Raw genomic sequence first — 21130 nt, 5'->3', positions numbered from 1 at the left:
GTCTGAAGGGCTGGATGTGGCCCCCAGGCCGTAGTTTGCCCACTCCTGTTATAACACATCATTAATAAAAATACTTTGTCTTGCTTTCTCTCCACAAATCTTACAGATGTTGAGAGAGAATTTCTTCCATGGGTGATGGCAGAAGTAGATCAGACATTGGAGAAGAAGATTCTGGGAAGGACAATGCTTGACAGTAAGTTACAAAGTCATGGAATATAATATACCCTGCTTAACTTTTTTCAGTCAAAACTGCAGGATTATCGTGAAATAAAGAAGCAGAGGATATATTAACAACATTTGCAATTGTCCAAATGGGGATGTATTTTACCATTTTCTTTTTTTTAATCACCTGACTGTTGGACAATTCCCAGACCCATTTTATATTGTTGTTGTTTTGTAATTATTGGTCAAGTGAAAAAAATAGAAATACCAGGCGTGTTTCAGCAGCACATCTCCACTGGTAGTACAAAACATATGTGGAATGTCTCTGACAGAGAGGTTCCTGTTATGTTCAGGAGAAGTGGAGTGGTAAATGAATATTAATTGTTTTCTTTTTTCATTTACATAGTTTATATTCCTCATTTATTTCACAGACAATGAAACTATGTTCTTGTACAGTGAAAGCTGTTTTACCAACCGGAAAGCTCTCGAAACTGGCTTTTAATGGATATCAGAAATGTCCTGTTGGCGTGGGGCTGGCAGGCTCCCTACCTGTCTCCGTGTGGCTCCCCAGAAGTAGCTATATGTCCCTGCTGCTCTTAGGCGGATGAATGGCCACAGAGGCTCCGTGCACTGCCCCAAGCACTGGCTCCACATCTCCCATTGGCCAGGAACCAGCTGCAGGGGTGGAACCTACGGGTGGAGGCAGCATGCGGAGCCACCTGGCTGCGCCTCTGCCTAGGAGCAGCAGGGACATGTCGCCGCTTGTGGAGAGCTGCCCAAGGTGAGCGCCGACAGATCCAGCACCCTGAAACCCCTCCTGTGCCCCAACCCCCACCCCGAGCTCCCTTGCACACCCAAACTCCCTCCCAGAGCCCATGCCCTGCACCCTCTCCCACACCCCAACCCCCAGCCCTGAGCCCACTCCTGCAGCCAAACTCCCTCCCTCTTAGTTAACCAAAATTTTTGACTTACTGGCACCCCCCATTTTCCCAACATGCTGGATACCAAAGCTTTTACTATATTTAGTTTTCCATTGAACAAACTGAAGGCTCTTTTGTTCCTCAAATTGAAAAGCATATACATTGTTTAAGGCTTCCCGTACATAACACAAGGCCTGGTGGCCTCACATGTATAAGTTATCCCAACCATGTAGCAATGTGGTCATTCTAAATGAAAGAATAAGAACAGAAGAAAAATTCTTGGTCATGATTGGCTGAAAAGTCATGTGGCTAGTAACCTTCCACTATTAATTTTAGACATAAACAATATGGTAGTCTGGAACAGTGTAAATCAATCAGATTTTTCATGGAGACATCTGCTTGGCTCCTTAGCAATCAATAATACTGGACTTTCCCCCTGAACTAAAGCAGTAATTAATCAGATAAATGAACCAGTCTCTGATTCTTGTTAAGCTCTGATGAGCCAATCAGTATTTTTTAAAATGTCTACCTTTATAGGCTGCAGTTAAAGCACCAATCTTAAACCAGGCAATAATCATACAGTTATAATTAATGCATCTCAGTGTGTGGTCCCAGATTAGATTAAAATTATTTTTAAACACACATTCATCCTTTTTTGCATATGTTTCATCCTTATGGTGTCACTGCAAGTCAGACTTAAGAAGGTTGTTTGAGTACCCTAACTGTGCATTTCTATACCTTGACTTTGGATTCTTTAAAATTTAGTTGAATTCTGAATTTCTTGGGTCTATGATATAGACCTTATTTCTTTGATAGTTACAACTTTCCTCTTATGTATTTTACCCTAAATTACTGATATGTATTTCTCAAACTTATCCCTTTACTAATGAAATTTTGAATGGGGAATTTTTTTTAATATTAAAAAGTTCATCCATGAACACTCAACAAGCACCCCAAAGAGAATGTTGCCATGTGATATACTAATGACTGGAAGATATGTAGTATCCATCTTAATTTTTTTTTTTTTTTAATTTGCTTTTAAATTTGGTGGATCTGGCCCGAAATGTGTTCCAGCTGCTTTGCACCACCTTACGGCAGTGCAAAGTAGCTGGAGCATGCTGACCGGTTAACAGTTACTTTGCCCTCCTGCCCTCTACATTCCGTTGCACCACCCTAGTTTTTCTCCACCTGCCTTCAGTGTTTAGTAGGTCTGTTGTTTTCAAAAATTACCCATTGCTTCAGATCTACTAAAAATCATCTGTCTCCTGGTTTTTGTGCAGATAGATAATGCATGAGCTGAGACCATTTGGGACAAAAATAAAAGATCAAATAGAGTGCTTCATTTCTCATGGGATTCATTTTTTAAATTAATTTTAAGTTGGAAATTAATTAATGGATTTACTTCTAAATTCAAAGAAAATTTATTCTGTACTCACAGAGTAAGTGCTACAGTTTTGGGGAGGATACATAACAGAGAGGGTGAATCTTCTTTAAGTGCAACCCTCAACTCAGTCATAACCATGGAGCTGTTATTGGCACCTCCATATTGTTCCATTTTCTGTATTATTTTAAAAATAAAAACCTTTTATGGTTAATTTTTGGGTTATTTTCATTTGTCACATTTATTATTCAATTTTTTTTAAAGTGGGATCCCACAGTTTGTGATATTTATTGATCTTTAAGGGAATAAACAGTATTATTTTGCTGCTGCTTTTGTTTCAGTGAAAGTGATCTTCAACTGCACTGCTCTCCAGACATGTATGTTAGATTCTTCTTGCTTTGGAGGGATCCCTTGCCTTCAATATTTACTGTCCCCTCACTAGCACTGGTTCCTGGCATTGTGACCTGCTCCCGCAGTCATGAAGGAACAGAGATAAGAGAAGGGGGATAATGAAACAGTTGAACAGAACCTTTTAAAATAATTACCTTGAGGTAACTAGAACTAATTTGGCTAAGCATATATCACAATCTCAGGTAAAATTTTCTGTATTTACTATTACATTTCACTGTTGCCCTGTGAGTCAATCAATAATATAATAATGTATAAAATCATCTCTAAATATTGCATTTTTTTTATCCATAAAAATTTCTGTTCTGCCCTATAGTAACTACATTTGTCATTTCAGCACTGATTCGTGAGGTGGTTAACAAGAGGTTAGATGCATTTGATCAGCCAGAAGCATCTGGCCAGCCTGCTGGGCAAACAGAAACATCTCATCGAGGCTCTATTCAGACAGAAGCATTACATCAAACAGAAACTCAGGAGCGTGAAGCTAAGTGAAGACTAAACCAAACATCTAGTAATCAGGTAATGGCCGATAAACAGTTGGCCTAGTCAAAAGATGTGTTCAGAGCTATTTAAAAATCTCATACACTAGCCTTGGTGAAGGATACCAAACAATAAGATTAGCAAAGCCTAAAATAATTTTTTAAAGTATTGACATAGCTTACTTGACTAAAGAAAAATGCAGAGAGGTTACTACTAACAAACTACAGAAGGGTGTCAGTGAAATTCTGTACAGTGTTCAGTTCAGCATTGGGGTTGCATTTCTATATAACCAGCCCAAGTGCAGGTCTTTTAAATTGAAAAAGTAGTGCTGCCTGACACCTCATTGGGGGAGGAGGGACAGGACTATATTAACTTCACACTAATAGACAGAAACATTTGCTAAAACTAACTTGCATGTTTTCATTCCGCAATACAGTATACTATTATCCTAATATTTTTAATCTCAACAGGAATGTAAATTCCTCAAATCTTAATCCCTCCACATTTATTTCACTTTAAGACTCAGCATGGCTATCAAGACAAAGTCAGACCTGTGTCTTGTCTCTCTCACCAACAGAAGTTGGTTCAATAAAAGATATTACCTCACCCACCTTGTCTTTCTAAGTCAGACCTGACGGTCTGGAACGGGGCATGTATATCGGTCTTAGGATGGCTAAAGCCCTGTTTTCTGTGAACTGAAAGAGGTTACCTCAGGTTAATTATGGACATCTGAGGCTAATTAAGGGCAGCCTGTGACCTTTCAAAACCTCTTCCAGTGAGAGAGAGGATAGAAGGGAAGGAAAGGGAATCAAGTTGTAGGAAGGTTGTGCAGAGCATGGGGAAAAGGCTTCTAGGTAAAGAGCTTTGTCTCTATAAGGGAAATCTTGTGTGTATTTCTGTTTGGGGAGGGGCCAGCATAAGACGAGGCAGTACCCCAGTGGAAGTTGGCGGGGGGGGGGAATTTGTTTTTGTTTTTTCATTTAAAAAAACTCCCAGGGTCTAATCTGTAAATATTGTAAATAAACCAACATGAAGAACTATATCTCCAGAGTACGACTGATTTACCCCCAGCCCTCCCAACACCGGCGCCTTGGTGTGATGTCACTATCTAATCCTGTTTGTTTTGAAGGATAATATGTCAGAACATCTTAAGAGTAACCTCTAGGGAAACTCCACAATATGCTATGCATCCGATGAAGTGAGCTGTAGCTCACGAAAGCTCATGCTCAAATAAACTGGTTAGTCTCTAAGGTGCCACAAGTACTCCTTTTCTTTTTTCTTTTTACGAATACAGACTAACACGGCTGTTACTCTGAAACCTCTAGGGAAACGAAGATCAAATTTTAAAATTCTAACTTGCAAAATATTAATTTTCATTTGGTTTTGATAGATGCACAGTGCTAAAATTATAGGAATTAATAATTTATGTAGAGAGCAATCTAATTTCATTAAAAAGAAAAGGAATACTTGTGGCACCTTAGAGACTAACAAATTTATTTGAGCATAAGCTTTCATGAGCTACAGCTCACTTCATCGGATGCATGCAGTGGAAAATACAGTGGGGAGATTTATATACACAGAGAACATGAAACAATGGGTGTTACCATACACACTGTAACAAGAGTGATCAGGTAAGGTGAGCTATTACCAGCAGGAAAGCAGGGGGGAAAAAACCTTTTGTAGTGATAATCAAGGTGGGCCATTTCCAGCAGTTGACAAGAAAGTCTAAGGAACAGTGGGTGGGTGGTCGGGGGGGAAATAAACATGGGGAAATAGTTTTACTTTGTGTAATGACACATCCTCTCCCAGTCTTTATTCAAGCCTAAATTAATTGTATCCAGTTTGCAAATTCATTCCAATTCAGCAGTCTCTCGTTGGAGTCTGTTTTTGAAATTTCTTTGTTGAAGAATTGCCACTTTTAGGTCTGTAATCGAGAGACCAAAGAGATGGAAGTGTTCTCCGACTGGTTTTTGAATGTTATAATTCTTGACGTCTGATTTGTGTCCATTGATGCTTTTACGTAGAGACTGCCCAGTTTGGCCAATGTACATGGCAGAGGGGTATTGCTGGCACATGATAGCATATATCACATTGGTAGATGTGCAGGTGAACGAGCCTCTGACAGTGTGGCTGATGTGATTAGGCCCTATGATGGTGTCCCCTGAATAGCCACTATGGATGTAGAAGCCCTCTACACCAACATTCCACACAAAGATGCACTACAAGCTGTCAAGAACAGTATCCCCTGTAATGTCACGGCAAACCTGGTGGCTGAACTTTGTGACTTTGTCCTCACCCATAACTATTTCACATTTGGGGACAATGTATACCTTCAAATCAGCGGCACTGCTATGGGTACCCACATGGCCCCACAGTATGCCAACTTTTTTATGGCTGACTTAGAACAACGCTTCCTCAGCTCTCGTCCCCTAATGCCCCTACTCTGCTTGCGCTACATTGATGACATCTTCATCATCTGGACCCATGGAAAAGAAGCCCTTGAGGAATTCCACCATGATTTCAACAATTTCCATCCCACCATCAACCTCAGCCTGGACCAGTCCACACAAGAGATCCACTTCCTGGGCACTACGGTGCTAATAAGCAATGGTCACATAAATACCACCCTATACCGGAAACCTACTGACCACTATGCCTACCTACATGCCTCCAGCTTTCATCCAGACCACACCACATGATCCATCCAGACCACACCACATGATCCATTGTCTACAGCCAAGCTCTACGACACAACCACATTTGCTCCAACCCCTCAGACAGAGACAAACACCTACAAGATCTCTATCAAGCTTTCTTACAACTACAATACCCACCTGCTGAAGTGAAGAAACAGATTGACAGAGCCAGAAGAGTACCCAGAAGTTACCTACTACAGGACAGGCCCAACAAAGAAAATAACAGAACACCACTAGCCATCACCTTCAGCCCCCAACTAAAACCTCTCCAACACATCATCAAGGATCTACAACCTATCCTGAAGGACGACCCATCACTCTCACAGATCTTGGGAGACAGGCCAGTTCTTGCTTACAGACAGCCCCCTAACCTGAAGCAAATACTCACCAGCAACCACACAACAAAAACACTAACCCAGGAACCTATCCTTGCAACAAAGCCCGTTGCCAACTGAGTCCACATATCTATTCAAGGGACATCATCATAGGGCCTAATCACATCAGCCACACTGTCAGAGGCTCGTTCACCTGCACATTTACCAATGTGATATATGCCATCATGTGCCAGCAATGCCCCTCTGCCATGTACATTGGCCAAACTGCACAGTCTCTCCGTAAAAGAATCCATGGACACAAATCAGACGTCAAGAATTATAACATTCAAAAACCAGTCGGAGAACACTTCAATCTCTTTGGTCACTCGCTTACAGACCTAAAAGTGGCAATTCTTCAACAAAGAAACTTCAAAAACGGACTCCAACGAGAGACTGCTGAATTGGAATGAATTTGCAAACTGGATACAATTAATTTAGGCTTGAATAAAGACTGGGAGAGGATGTGTCATTACCCAAAGTAAAACTATTTCCCCACATTTATTCCCCCACCCACTCACCCACTGTTCCGCAGACGTTCTTGTCAACTGCTGGAAATGGCCCACCTTGATTATCACTACAAAAGGTTTTTTCCCCCCTGCTTTCCTGCTGGTAATAGCTCACTTTACCTGATCACTCTTGTTACAGTGTGTATGGTAACACCCACTGTTTCATGTTCTCTGTGTGTATATAAATCTCCCCCCTGTATTTTCCACTGCATGCATCCGATGAAGTGAGCTGTAGGTCACGAAAGCTTACGCTCTAATAAACTTGTTAGTCTCTAAGGTGCCACAAGTACTCCTTTTCTTTTTGCGGATACAGACTAACACGGCTGCTACTCTGAAACCTAATTTAATTGGTGATTCTTCAAGACAGGTAGAAAACAAAAGTATTTTTCAGCCAGTGTAAAAATAATAAGGAAGAGTAATGTGTTTGTCACAAACAAAGGTTATGAAACTGTAAATGCTGTCATATCATTTAATTAGGTATTAGCGATTTAATACATACCTTTTAAAAAGCTTAAACATCTTTGCTGAAAGTTACTATGTTTTACCATTAGATGTCAGTAGTACCATTAAAACTAAAATAAACTTTACCTCTCGTTAAAAATTATTCTCTTATACACACACTCCCATCAATTCTGTTTTCCGTGAGTGGCTGAGGCTGCATGCACATTATCGTAGAATCCTAGAATATCAGGGTTGGAATCCATGCCATCCTCCAGATCAGTAATGAAGATACTGAACAAAACCGGCCCCAGGACCAGCCCTTGGAGCACTCTGTTTGATACCGGCTGCCAACTAGACATGGAGCCATTGATCACTACCCATCGAGCCTGATGATCTAGCCAGCTTTCTATCCACCTTACAGTCCATTCATCCAGCCCATACTTCTTTAACTTTCTGGCAAGAATACTGTGGGAGACTCTGTCAAAAGCTTTGCTACGGTCAAGGAATAACACGTCCACTGCTTTCCCCTCATTCACAGAGCCAGTCCTGTAGTCATAGAAGGCAAATAATTTAGCAATTGTAATTTGCAGCCTATTTCAGGGTAAAATCCTTCATAGCATTGTTCCTGATTGTCATATATTTTGAGTTGTGTGACAGTTTTGCTAGAATCTCCCCAGACTTAGCTAACATTGGTTTATAAACTAGACTTTCACTAAATAGGTAAGCGATTACTTAAAGAACCATTGTCAGATTTATTAGTGTGCCCCTTAGGTATGAGGTAGTATCTTCTGAGTACCTTTTCTAATACAAAATCCTAACACTGAAATCTCGATCAAAATTGCTGCATTCCAAACCTGACCAATCAAATATGACCTGCAGAGGGACTGTGGGAGAGTTAAGCCTATTACAGGGTGCATCTGGCACCCTAAGTACAATTCTGGCCCTTACATTCTTGTTGCATAAGGACCATGGCAGTCTAGCATGAAAAACAGTATTAGACACCACATGAGCAGCGCAGATTTGGTGGGCAGAATTCTGGGAGAGAGAGCGTGCTGCACCTTGGAAAAGGATGCAGTAGTGACTATTTTTGGGTACATTTCCTGAGTTCTCAGAGAGTCTTTGTCTCTTTTTGAGAGCGTCTGCCAATGAAAAACCTTGCTTCATTCTCCTCACCCACACAGTACTGTCAGAGACTTAAAGCCACAGTCTTGTCTTGGGTTTTCTTTTTAGTTATGCAGGTGATTGGACTAGAAGACCCCTCAAGGTCCCTTCCAGTCCTACAGTTCTGTGATTCTGTACTTTCCTATTGATTCATTCCGTGTTAAACGTACCAGGCACTGATGGCAAAAAGCACCTGCAACTGCTGCCCCACATACCTGGTACATATTGACATTCCAAGTAGAACATTGCCTCTTAAAAAAACACCTCTACATTCCACTGCATCAAAGCAGTTTAATAATTAACTATGCTGATGAAGATAGCCCCACCTTGTCAAAACTCTCTCCTCTTGTTCCTCCTTTCTGTGGTACTGTGTGCAGTAGTCAGCATGTTAGGCCCAGATCTTAAAGTGGGATCTTAAAAATTCAACACTAATGGAAAAATCGGTATTGCACATTATATATTCTAAATGAGGGCTTCCCAAAGTGTTTCATAGTGTGAAGTACCATTTCATGCAAATATTGCCTCATGGACCACTTGCTCTTCTACCATCAATGGCACATGCTACCTTCCCTCCCATTTGGAAACATAATATTCTTATGGCAACTAGATAATTGCTTAACATGGAAAAGTCATACTGGAAAGTGTTTATTGAAGTTTAGCGGTCTTTTAATTAAATTTAGAAGTTGAAAATAAGGAGGAGCCAACCAGCCAATTCTCCAGGACCCACCAACCACAGTTTGAGCTACTGCATGTTTGAATGCATGCTGCTTAACTGACTGCTCAATAGTTGAGAAAAACACTGATGTATGTACAGTATTGGATATTTGAGTTCAAAGCCAGGACAGCAGAATCTTGAGTAGTTTTCTAAAGATTGTCTATGCTGTAAAAACCCCTTTGTTTGTTAAGCTTCAACAACAATCAACAGACAGTATTCCATTTTAGTCTTTTGATAGATTACCGTCGTTTTATCACTTAGGGATTGGGAACTGTACCTTTAAGTGGTTTAGCTTCAGAGATAGGAAGACATAGGAAGGGGTCTGCAGAATTCCATGTTTGGTTATGCAGACACTCTTTATTCAAGGACAAGTTCCAACTGTATCTCTTTCAAGCATGTTGGGCCAAGAGTGATTCCTGGATACGATGAGTCAATAGAAATTAAAGAAAATAACCTGATATCTGCTGGGAGAGCAATACAGCAGTGCATAGACAATCCAGAAAGTTTTTGGAAAGTGTAGGGGACAATTTCCTGGTGCAAATGCTGGAGGAATCAACTGGGGCAAAGCTCTTTTTGACTTGCTGCTCACAAACAGGGAAGAATTAGTAGGGGAAGCAAAAGTGGATGGGAACCTGGGAGGCAGTGACCATGAAATGGTCGAGTTCAGGATCCTGAAACAGGGAAGAAAGGAGAGCAGCAGAATACGGACCCTGGCCTTCAGAAAAGCAGATTTTGACAACCTCAGGGAACTGATGGGCAGGATCCCCTGGGAGAATAACATGAAGGGGAAAAGAGTCCAGGAGAGCTGGCTGTATTTTAAAGAATCCTTATTGAGGTTGCAGGAACAAACCATCCCGATGTGTAGAAAGAATAGTAAATATGGCAGGCGACCAGCTTGGCTTAACAGTTAAATCCTTGCTGATCTTAAACACAAAAAGGGAGCTTACAAGAAGTGGAAGATTGGACAAATAACCGGGGAGGAGTTTAAAAATATTGCTCAGGCATGCAGGAGTGAAATCAGGAAGGCCAAATCACAATTGGAGTTGCAGCTAGCAAGGGATGTTAAGAGTAACAAGAAGGGTTTCTACAGATATGTTAGCAACAAGAAGAAGGTCAGGGAAAGTGTGGGCCCTTTACTGAATGGGGGAGGCAATCTAGTGACAGAGGATGTGGAAAAAGCTAATGTGCTCAGTGCTTTTTTGCCTCTGTCTTCACGAACAAGGTCAGCTCCCAGACTAATGCACTGGGCAGGACACTATGGGAAGGAGGTGACCAGCACTCTGTGGAGAAATAAGTGGTTCCGGACTATTTAGAAAAGCTGGATGAGCACAAGTCCATGGGGCCGGAAGCACTGCATCCGAGGGTGCTAAAGGAGTTGGCAGATGTGATTGCAGAGCTATTGGCCATTATCTTTGAAAACTCATGGGGATTGGGGGAGGTCCCGGATGACTGAAAAAAGGCTAATGTAGTGCCCATCTTTAAAAAAGGGAAGAAGGAGGATTCTGGGAACTACAGGCCAGTCAGCCTCACCTCAGTCCCTGGAAAAATCATGGAGCAGGTCCTCAAGGAATCAATTTTGAAGCATTTCGAGGAGAGGAAAGTGATAAGGAACAGTCAGCATGGATTCACCAAGTCATGCCTGACTAACCTAATTGCCTTCTATGATGAGATAACTGTGGATGAGGGGAAAGCAGTGGACGTATTATTCCTTGACTTTAGTAAAGCTTTGTCACAGTATTTTTGCCAGCAAGTTAAAGAAGTATGGGCTGGATGAATGGACTATAAAGTGGATAGAAAGCTGGCTAGATCATCGGGCTCAACAGGCAGTGATCAATGGCTCCATGTCTAGTTGGCAGCCGGTATCAAGTGGAGTGCCCTAAGGGTCCGTCCTGAGGCCGGTTTTGTTCAATATCTTCATTAATGATTTGGAGGATGGCATGGATTGCACCCTCTGCAAGTTTGCAGATGACACTAAACTGGGAGGAGTGGTAGATACGCTGGAGGGTAGGGATAGGATGCAGAGGGACCTAGACAAATTGGAGGATTGGGCCAAAAGAAATCTGATGAGGTTCAACAAGGACAAGTGCAGAGTCCTGCACTTAGGACGGAAGAATCCAATGCACCGCTACAGACTAGGGACCAAATGGCTTGGCAGCAGTTCTGCAGAAAAGGACCTAGGGGTTACAGTGGACGAGAAGTTGGATATGAGTCAACAGTGTGCCCTTGTTACCAAGAAGGCTAACAGCATTTTGGGCTGTATAAGTAGGAGCATTGCCAGCAGATCGAGGGACGTGATCATTCCCCTCTGTTCGGCATTGTTGAGGCCTCATCTGGAGTACTGTGTCCAGTTTTGGGCCCCACACTACAAGAAGGATGTGGAAAAATGAGAAAGAGTCCAGCAGAGGGCAACAAAAATGATTAGGGGGCTGGAACACATGATTTATGAGGAGAGGCTGAGGGAACTGGGATTATTTAGTCTGCAGAAGAGAAGAATAAGGGGGGATTTGATAGCTGCTGTCAACTACCTGAAAGGGGGTTCCAAAGAGGATGGATCTATCCTGTTCTCAGTGATAGCAGATGACAGAACAAGGAGTAATGTTCTCAAGTTGCAGTGGGGGAGGTTTAGGTTGGATATTAGGGAAAACTTTTTCACAAGGAGGGTGGTGAAGCACTGGAATGTGTTACCTAGGGAGGTGGTGGAATCTCCGTCCTCAGAGGTTTTTAAGGTCAGGCTTGACAAAGCCCTGGCTAGGATGATTTAGTTGGAGATTGGTCCTGCTTTGAGCAGGGGGTTGGACTAGATGACCTACTGAAGTCCCTTCCAACCCTGATATTCTATGATTCTGTTATTCTAATGGAGCATCTAAAACCTCCATCAGAGATGAAATTTGCTGAAATGTGGAAAATAATTGAAAGAAATTTAAACAGAACTTCACTCTGTATCTGCAAGCAATGGGTGCAATTGATAAGGAAGACATTCAGAAGGTAGTCTTTTTTTCTGACAATAGCTGGTTCCAATGCACTTGATGTGTTCAACAGTTTTCAATTAACTCAGGCACAGAAAGCTTACTATGAAACTGTATTACAAAAATGTGAGCTGTTTTGCACTCCACATAACAATGAAACATATGAGGAAAATTTTTCACCTGAGAATACAAAAGGAAAGTGAAACTATTAAAAAAAGTTTGACTGCTCTAAGGCAGTAGTTTTCAAACTGCAGGTTGTGACTTGGCACTGGGTCACGGCAGCTCTGGTCAGCACCAACTACCGGGCCATTAAGTCCCATCGTTGGTGCTGCCCGGCTAAGGCAGGCTAGTCCCTACCTGTTCTGACACCACGCTGCACCCCAGAAGCGGCCAGCAGCAGGTCCAGCCTGGGGGGGGGTGGGCGCCACAGAGCTCCGCGCACTGCCCCCGCCCCAAGCACTGGCTCCGTGCTCCTATTGATCAGGAACTGGCCAATGGGAGCTGGGGGGGGGGCAGTGCCTGCGGGTGAGAGCCACACAGAGCCGCTTGCGCTCCTCTGCCTAGGAGCTGGACCTGCTGCTGGCCATTTCCAGGGCACAATGCGGTCCACGGTGCCAGGACAGACAGGGAAGCCTGACTTAGCACCCCTGCTGCGCCACTGACCAGGAGCCACCCGAGGTAAGCCCACGCCCCAATCCCCTGCCCCAGCCCTGAGGCCCCCCCAAACCCAGAGCCCCTTCCTGCACCCCAAACCCCTCATTCCTGACCCTACCCCAGAGCCTGCACCACCAGCCCAGAGCCCTGACCCTCTCCTGCACCCCAACCCCCTGCCCCAGTCCTGAGCCCCACAAACCCGGATCCCCCTCTTGCACCCTAAACCACTCATCCCCGGCCCCACCCCACAGCTCTCACCCCCACACCCAAACCCTTTTCCCCAGCCCTGAGCCCCTCCTACATCTCAAACCCCTCATCCCCAACTCCGTTGGGTCACAGGCATCAACAATTCTCTTCAACTGGGTCACCAGAAAAAAAGTTTTAAAACCACTGCTCTAAGGGTTTATCTACATAGCACAAGATGTGCAAAGGCAAGCCTATCCTAGCTAGCTTGAATCTAACTAGTACAGGTAGCATTAGCAGTGACAACAGACCAGTGCGAGCTTCAGAGCAGGCCAGCAAGCCAAGTATGTACTAAGGCTCTGTGCCAGGCTTGTGCTCTCCACCCTGAAGCTTGCACTGCACTGTCTTCATCGCTACTGTTATTCACAGCAGCTAGATTCAGCCCATCTTGGGTGGGCTAGTCTTTGCACAGCTTTTGCTGTGTAGACATATCCTAAGTCTGAAGAGCTAATATTGCAATTCTGTCCCCAATAAGAGACCAGATTGAGATTGGAATCTGGAACGAAAATCTCAGAGAGAGACTACTGGGAGAAGCGGAATTAACCCTTGACAAGGCCATTAGAATTTGCCAAGCAACATAAGTCACCCAGTCCAGAATGAACCTTATGGAGGATGGACAATGCTCTGACAATGTAGACATGATAGAGAATCCAAAATACCACAAAAAAAGAGATCTGAGGCAAAAAGGCACATAGAGCTCAAAGTCAAAATCATGCAAAAACAATAGCACATGGAGCTACACATGTTGTAACAAACAGCACAAGCCGGGACAATGCTCAGCATATGGGAAAAGATGCAAGAATTGCAGTTGGCTTCATCACTTTGCAAGAGTTTGCAAGCACCAGATGGCTGATACCAAGTACTTTTCTCTTCTGATGTGTCAGCAGGGTTTTGGCAGGTGCCCTTAGAAAAACAGAGTACACATTTGTTCTCATTCAGCACTTCCTTTGGGAGACACTATTTCCGCATACTGCCATTTGGGTTGTGTTCAGCACCCAAGGTAGATGCAAGATGGAAGATACAAGATGTTTACACTAGAAGAGTATGACCAAAGGGCTCCAGGTAGTTCTAGGAAGAGCCAGAGCTGCTTGGCTAATGCTAAACAAACAAAAATGTAAACTCCATATTATGGAAATAGCATACCTGAAAGATACATTAACACAGCAACATGTATAGGTAGAGTAATGTTGAGTGAAGCCATCACCAGCACATCTGTCCCAACAGAACAGGAAAGGGTACAAAGATTCCTTGGAATGGTGTACTATGTAGGGAAATTTTTGCCTCATATAACTACTCAAACCAGCAACCTGGAAGTGCTACTGTGCAAAGATGTCCAATGGACATGGAATGAAATCTTAATAGTGAGTTTGAGAAACTGAAGGAGTTAATTAAAGATGACTCAGTCAGGAGATATTATGACAGTAAGCACAAGACTAAGTTGTCCATCAGAGCCTCCAGAAAGGGTAGTGGCACAGTCCTCTTATAACAGTGTAGTCAACTGGAGATGCGTGGCTTATGCATCATACATGCTAACAAAAACAGGAGTGTCAGTATACTCATATAAAGAAAGAGGCTTTTCCTTTAGTACTTTGTTGTAAAAAGTTTCGGGTCCTTTTTTTTAGTGAAATTAACCATAAATGATTTATTACTATTGCCAAAATGGAGCTGGCAAACACCCTCTCCTACCCCAAGAATACAGAGATTATATTTTCAATTACAAATGTATGATTTGCAAATTGACTAGAAAGGGTAAAGATAAAAGGGGGAAACACTGGGGTGACATCATTGTAGGAGTTTACTATAGACCACCAAATCAGAAAGAAGAGGTGGATGAGCCATTTTTAGAACAAACAACAGAAATATCCAAAACACAAGATCTTGTAGTAATGCAGGAATTTAAATACCCAGACATCTGTTGGAAAAGTAATACAGTAAAGCACAAAATTCCAGTAAGTCCTTGAAATTCAGGACAACTTTTGTTTCAGAAAGTGGAGGAATAACAAGGAGGACAGCCATTTTAGATTTGATCATGATCAACCAACAGGAAGGAATTGGTTGTGAATCTGAAGGTGTAAGGCAGTTTGGATGAAAGTGACCATGAAATCATATATGTTATGATTCTAAGGACAGGAAGGAGTGAGAGCAGCAGAATAAGGATAACTGACTTCAGAAAAGCAGATTTTAATGAATTTAGAGAACTGGATTGTAAGCTCCCATGGGAATTAAAATCTAAGGAATAAAGGAGTTCAGGAGAGCTGGCAGTTTCTCAAGGAGACAATATTACATGCACAACTGTAAACTATCCCAATGCGAAGGAAAGATCAGAATAGTAAGATGCCAATATGCTCCATCAGGAGCTTTTTAAAGACCTGAAAAATGAAAAGGAATCCTCAAAAAAAAAAGGAAATATGGACAAATTGTTAAGGACCTATCTTTTAAAAAGAGAAACAGAGAGGACCCAGAGAATTATAGACCTATCAGCCTAACTTTGATACTTGGAAAGTGTGACGTTATTGAATTGAACTGGGACCGTAAAGAACATTATTGCAACAAAGGTCCTGTAGTGGCACCAAATCTTGTATAAAGGGGATCAAATAAGGTGTCTCAGACAAGGTTATGGTTTGCTGGTTATGATTATTCTATCTGTGTGTATCATTTTTGTAGTTAAAGTCATGAATATTAGCTCTATACTGTCTGTAGTTCAAACTTGTGCTATGCTTCTGGGTGACACCCCAAACAAGTTGGTGTCAGCTCTGCCTAGCCTGCTTGATGGCCCATTAAGGACCATCAGCTATACAATTTCAGAGTAGCAGCCGTGTTAGTCTGTATCTGCAAAAAGAAAAGGAGTACTTGTGGCACCTTAGAGACTAACAAATTTATTTGAGCATAAACTTTCATGAGCTGCAATTGACCCATTGAGAATAGGCAGACATGCCTTGGGACTCAACAAGGCATGCAGGGACATGCCTATGGACAGAACTCTGAGGTTTTTCCATGCCATGTGATGGACAGCTTGTCTTTGGAACAAAGAAAGACCACGTGGCAAGAGAATATAAAAAGCTGCTGCGGCTCCTCCATCTTGTCTTCAATCCTGCTTCATACCTCTGGAGGGACTTTGCTACACTGGAGCTTTGAACCAAGGACTGAAAGACCCATCCCAGCTGTGGGTGTACTCCAGAGACATGATTTGAACCTGCAGTTTATTCTACCACTGTTGCAAGCCTGATCCAAGAACTTTGCCATTACTGTATGTAATTGATTCCATTTAACCAATTCTAGCTCTTATCTGTATCTTTTTCCTTTTATGAATAAGCCTTTAGATTTTAGATTCTAAAGGATTGGCAACAGCGTGATTTGTAGGTAAGATCTAACTTGTTTATTGACCTGGGTCTGGGGCTTGGTCCTTTGGGATCGAGAGAACATTTTTTCTTTTACTGGGGTACTGGTTTTCATAACCATCTGTCCCCATAACGAGTGGCACTGGTGCTGATACTGGGAAACTGGAGTGTCTAAGGGAATTGCTTGTGTGACTTTTATGGTTAACCAGTGGGGTAAAACTAAAGTCTTCTCTGTTTGGCTGGTTTGGTTTGCCTTGGTGTGCATAGAAACCCCAGCCTTGGGCTGTAACTGCCCTGCTCTAAGCAATTTGTCCTGAATTGGCACTCTCAGTTGGGTCCCGCCAGAACCAGCATCGTTACAGAAAGATACTGAATAAATGATTAAACCATCAGTTTGTAAGCACTGAAAGGATAATAGGGTTATAAATAATAGCCAGCATGGATCTGGGGATGATAGTGGATCATAAATTGAATATGAGCCAACAATGTGATGCAATTGGGAAAAAGGCTAATATTATTCTGGGGTGTATTAACAGAAATGTCACATGTAAGACATGGGAGGTAACTGTCCTGCTCTACTCAGCACTGGTGAGGCCTCAGCTGGAGTGCTGTGTCCAATTCTAGATGTCACACTTTAGGAAATATATGGATAACTTGGAGAGAGTCCAGAGGAGAGCAACAAAAATGATAAAATTATTAGAAAAACTGACCTATGAAGAAAGGTTAAAAAAAACCCTGGCATCTTTAGTCTTGAGAAAAGAAGACTGAGGGGGGGGACAGCATGTTAACAGCATGTTAAATGCTGTTATAAAGAGTCTAGGTTTACTTGGTTCTGCCTCAGTGCAAGGAGCTGGATTTGATGGCCTCTTGAGTTCCCTTTCAGCCCTACATTTCTGTGAAACCTGGGAGAGATTTGGGGGTTGCAGACATACCCTCTAGAGCATTTGACAAAAATACAGTGGAGCAAAGTCCAGAGCTAGAGGTTGTTCATCTCAGTTTGATTTAAAAGAAAAAAAGAAAAAAGAAACACTGTTCAGTCTCAGACAAAATGTGGACTGTGATTGCCAGAGCAACAGCTCAACCGTGTGGCTAGGACAGCATGTTCCCAGCCCCTGTCACCAATTCATGGGGAGCACTCAGTCCTAGATGGGATTTTGTTTAAAGATACCAGGATGGTGGTCCCTAAGGTGTTAGAAAAAAATATTTTTAAAAGGATACATGAAGGTCATTTAGGGACTGAAAAATCTAAGAGAAGGCCTAGAGACATTTTATAGTAGCCTCAAATGAACAGCAGCATTGAGGAAACTGTCAAGGATTGTTCCATATACCAGAAATACAGGCCACACCAAGCAAATGAACCCCCATGTTAATGGCATAGGAAAAAATGCCCCATGGGAGCAAAGTAGTCATAGATATGTTTATGTTGGTTGGAAAAAATAATGTATTTGTTTTAAACTTACTCTAATTTCATTGAGATTGTTTTACTATTACGATTATTATTTATTATCTGTATTATTGTAGCACCTAGTACTAGAAGATACTACAGCTAAACAGGTGATTGTACACGTCAAATCTGTTTTTGCTAGGCATAGTATTTCTGACATAATAATGTCAAACAGTGGACCACAGCTTACTGGGCATAGGTTTAAGCAGTTTACAGTACAGTTTGGGTTTAGACATGTAATCACTAGTCCCCATTATCCCCAATCCAACAGGTTGGTGGAAAGTGGTGTTAAAATCATAAAATAGCAACTGAAAAAGGCTGCAGAGTCAGACTCTGGTCGGTACTTAGCACTGTTAAGTTGCAGGATGGCAGCAGTAAAATATGGTTTGTTATCTATAGAAATATTGTTTATCAGAAACTGAGAACTTGACTCCCTGTAATGGTAGAAGCTGATGTCAGAGGAAATGGAGACTTGCAGAAGTATGAAGAGACAGATAAAGCTAAACATAAAAACGCAACCTGATTTGGGGGTCTGGAAACTGCCACCACTTCCTGAAAATGATGTCGTGTTCATCTGTGATGGAGATCAGTGACAGTGGTGTCACGTGAGGTTGCCCCACAGTCTTAATGTTTGTCACACGAGACAGACACATGCTGAGGAGTAGGCAACACCTTTTCCAATTTCCAGAAGGGAGGGAGATACGAAGCAGTGAGTTGAGATAATACAACAGGTTGAGACAGCCAAACCCTAGGACATAACACTACCAGAACAAATTACCATCTCCTGTCAACAGTAGTACTGATATTTCAAGGGAGATTTCCACAAGTCCAAGGAACAGTGCAAGGCACCTCAGAGATTAATTGAACATTGTTAATAAGTTTTGTTAGCAGGTGGGCTATACATTTTGGAATTGTGTGTTGTATCACATTAAGTGTTGTTATAATTAAGTTTGACTGGGAAAGGAAGATGTGATTTGAGGACTGTATCTTTTAGTGGCATAGCTTCACAGACAGGAAGTTCTGGCTGCAGAAGCCATGTTCTTTTATGCAGAGGCAGTGGAACTGGTCAGTGAATTGAGTATTTCTTTCGCGCCCTTTGGGCCCAAAGTGATTCCTGAACGCTACAGGCCACTGACTTCAATGGGGCCGGGATTTGTCCCCTGGTTTCGATACTGCCTTCCTCAGTGACCCTGAATAAGTCATTCTCTGTGTGCCTCTGTTTCTCTATGTTTAAAAAATGGTGTCATTTCCTAACTTCTTGGGATTGTTGAGGCTTGGTTCATTAAAATGTATAAATTATTTTTAGATCCTTTGGTGGAACATTATATGTCAGTGCAAAGTATAATTTATTATTAAATGTGATTTTTATGTCTTTACAGGGGGCTTAGCTATAGCTAAGAAGATTGCTCTTGATCATTTGTGAAAAGAAGATTCAATTTGTTTAGGAAATCGTCCCAAGAAGGGAGCAATAAACTGAAGATTTTTATTTTTGCAAATTTTTAACAGGCTTTATGCTTTATTTCATATCAAATTTACTTAAAGAAAGAGTGGCTGCATGATTATATGTGTAAATAGTGTTTAGTATTAATCCTTTTCACACTTGGATTACTATACAAAGAGTTTCAGAGTAGCAGCCGTGTTAGTCTGTATTCGCAAAAAGAAAAGGAGTACTTGTGGCACCTTAGAGACTAACCAATTTATTTGAGCATAAGCTTTCGTGAGCTTCATCGGATGCATAAAGTGGAAAGTACAGTGAGGAGATTTTATATATACACACAGACCATGAAAAAATATACATTGTATATACAAAGAGTTAATGAATTCACTATATGCATTGCAGTAATATGGGAATATTGGCTTAAGAAGGTTCTATAGTACCCTTTTTGTTAAGAAATCCAAATCAGGTATCCATTGCAGATACATTACATTTTATCCTTGAAGTCCATTCTGCATTTGCTCTGTTACTTAATAAAATCCTGGAGTGTGTACATGCATATGAGGAAAATAAAGCAAGTTCACTCAACTCTAAAAAGATGTATTGCCAACTTCAGTTGAAATGAATGGCATTTTTAAAAAAGAAATGTAACTGAGTGTGCTTGTTTATGGTGTTGCAAAACTAACAAATTATCAGTAAAGTTAGCCTCAGATGTTTCTCTACCCAACTGTGCTTGGCTTTTTCCCTTTTAATGAGGGTTGAAAATAATTTTGGAAAGTTACTAAAAAATTGCAATCCACCCATTTTTCCTAGAAGGTCAGTTATATGATACAGTGACATTTCTGCTTAATTAGTATTTGTGAATACAGTGCAAGCTTGTAATCATATTTATACTTTTCAGATTGTATTAGTGAAAAAAAAGTCATGATGATAATATATTGCAAAAATTCTCCCACGATAAAACTTCCACAGTGCAACATAACAGGAGTGTCCATTCTCTTTGATCCTGAAGTATGAGCGATAAGTGTTCTGTTATCAACGGCTAATAGTTCAGTTAGTGCCCAATGTTTAAGATAAACCAGATTCCATCCTATTTAAATGCAGTACTAGTTTAAAGATAACCACAGAATGAATCCTATGAAAGTTCACATAATGAAAAAAATCTCAATACCCTGTATATGCTATATTTAAAGTAAAAAAAAAATTTTTTATAGCATCCATTTCTGATTCTCTTCTTTTAAGTGGCTGTAATGTGGAAGAGGAACATAATTTGTCCAGGCAGCCAGCCAGCCAGCTTTCCCTGTTTGAATGAGAATGTTCTAAAGTTAACACTTAACACTGACATTTATGTAAAAACTTGCTTTCCACAAACACGTGTCAATAAAATATCATTGAACTTTAATACAACAGATGCATGATTATGACTGAAATAAATTCATCTGAACGTTTAAATGAATAGGATTTTAACACTATTTAACACTATTTTCCCAGATCGACTGACCACACACTTTCTGGACTTCATGATCTATATTATGCATCTTCAACTGACTGATTAGGCATTAGACAAATTGTACTACATTTCCTTTCCTCTGCCCCAAACATAAAATAACCAATAATCTTGGAAATATGCAGAAGGGGACAGTTAAGAAGTAGCCTGGTGTATTTGGGTGGAGTAGTTTGGTAAAGGCCATTCTGGAAGGTTGGCCTACCTGGGTGGGAAAAGAGTTACAGTTTGCTTGTAGTATATGATGTATAATAGTTGTGGTAGTGATAGGTGGAGAAGAAGATATATGCTGTTAGGCGACT

At 41.4% G+C, this 21130-nt stretch overlaps 1 protein-coding gene across 1 annotated transcript in view; it reads left to right on the top strand.

The window, feature by feature from the left end:
• RSPH3 (radial spoke head 3) overlaps positions 1 to 20502 on the top strand; it is a 34384-nt gene extending 13882 nt beyond the window's left edge. Inside the window, exons 7-9 of the mRNA XM_074948701.1 lie at positions 107 to 193; positions 3209 to 3390; positions 19269 to 20502. Of these exons, the coding sequence (XP_074804802.1) occupies positions 107 to 193; positions 3209 to 3363 (242 nt within the window). The 3' untranslated portion in view covers positions 3364 to 3390; positions 19269 to 20502. The remainder of the gene's footprint in view (positions 1 to 106; positions 194 to 3208; positions 3391 to 19268) is intronic.
• The last annotated feature ends 628 nt before the right edge of the window (positions 20503 to 21130 follow it).

This window comes from Natator depressus, chromosome 3, assembly GCF_965152275.1.
Source record: "Natator depressus isolate rNatDep1 chromosome 3, rNatDep2.hap1, whole genome shotgun sequence".
NCBI lineage: Eukaryota > Metazoa > Chordata > Testudines > Cheloniidae > Natator > Natator depressus.
Note: the sequence above shows the minus strand (reverse complement) of the source record. Positions and strands in the feature narration are given on the sequence as shown.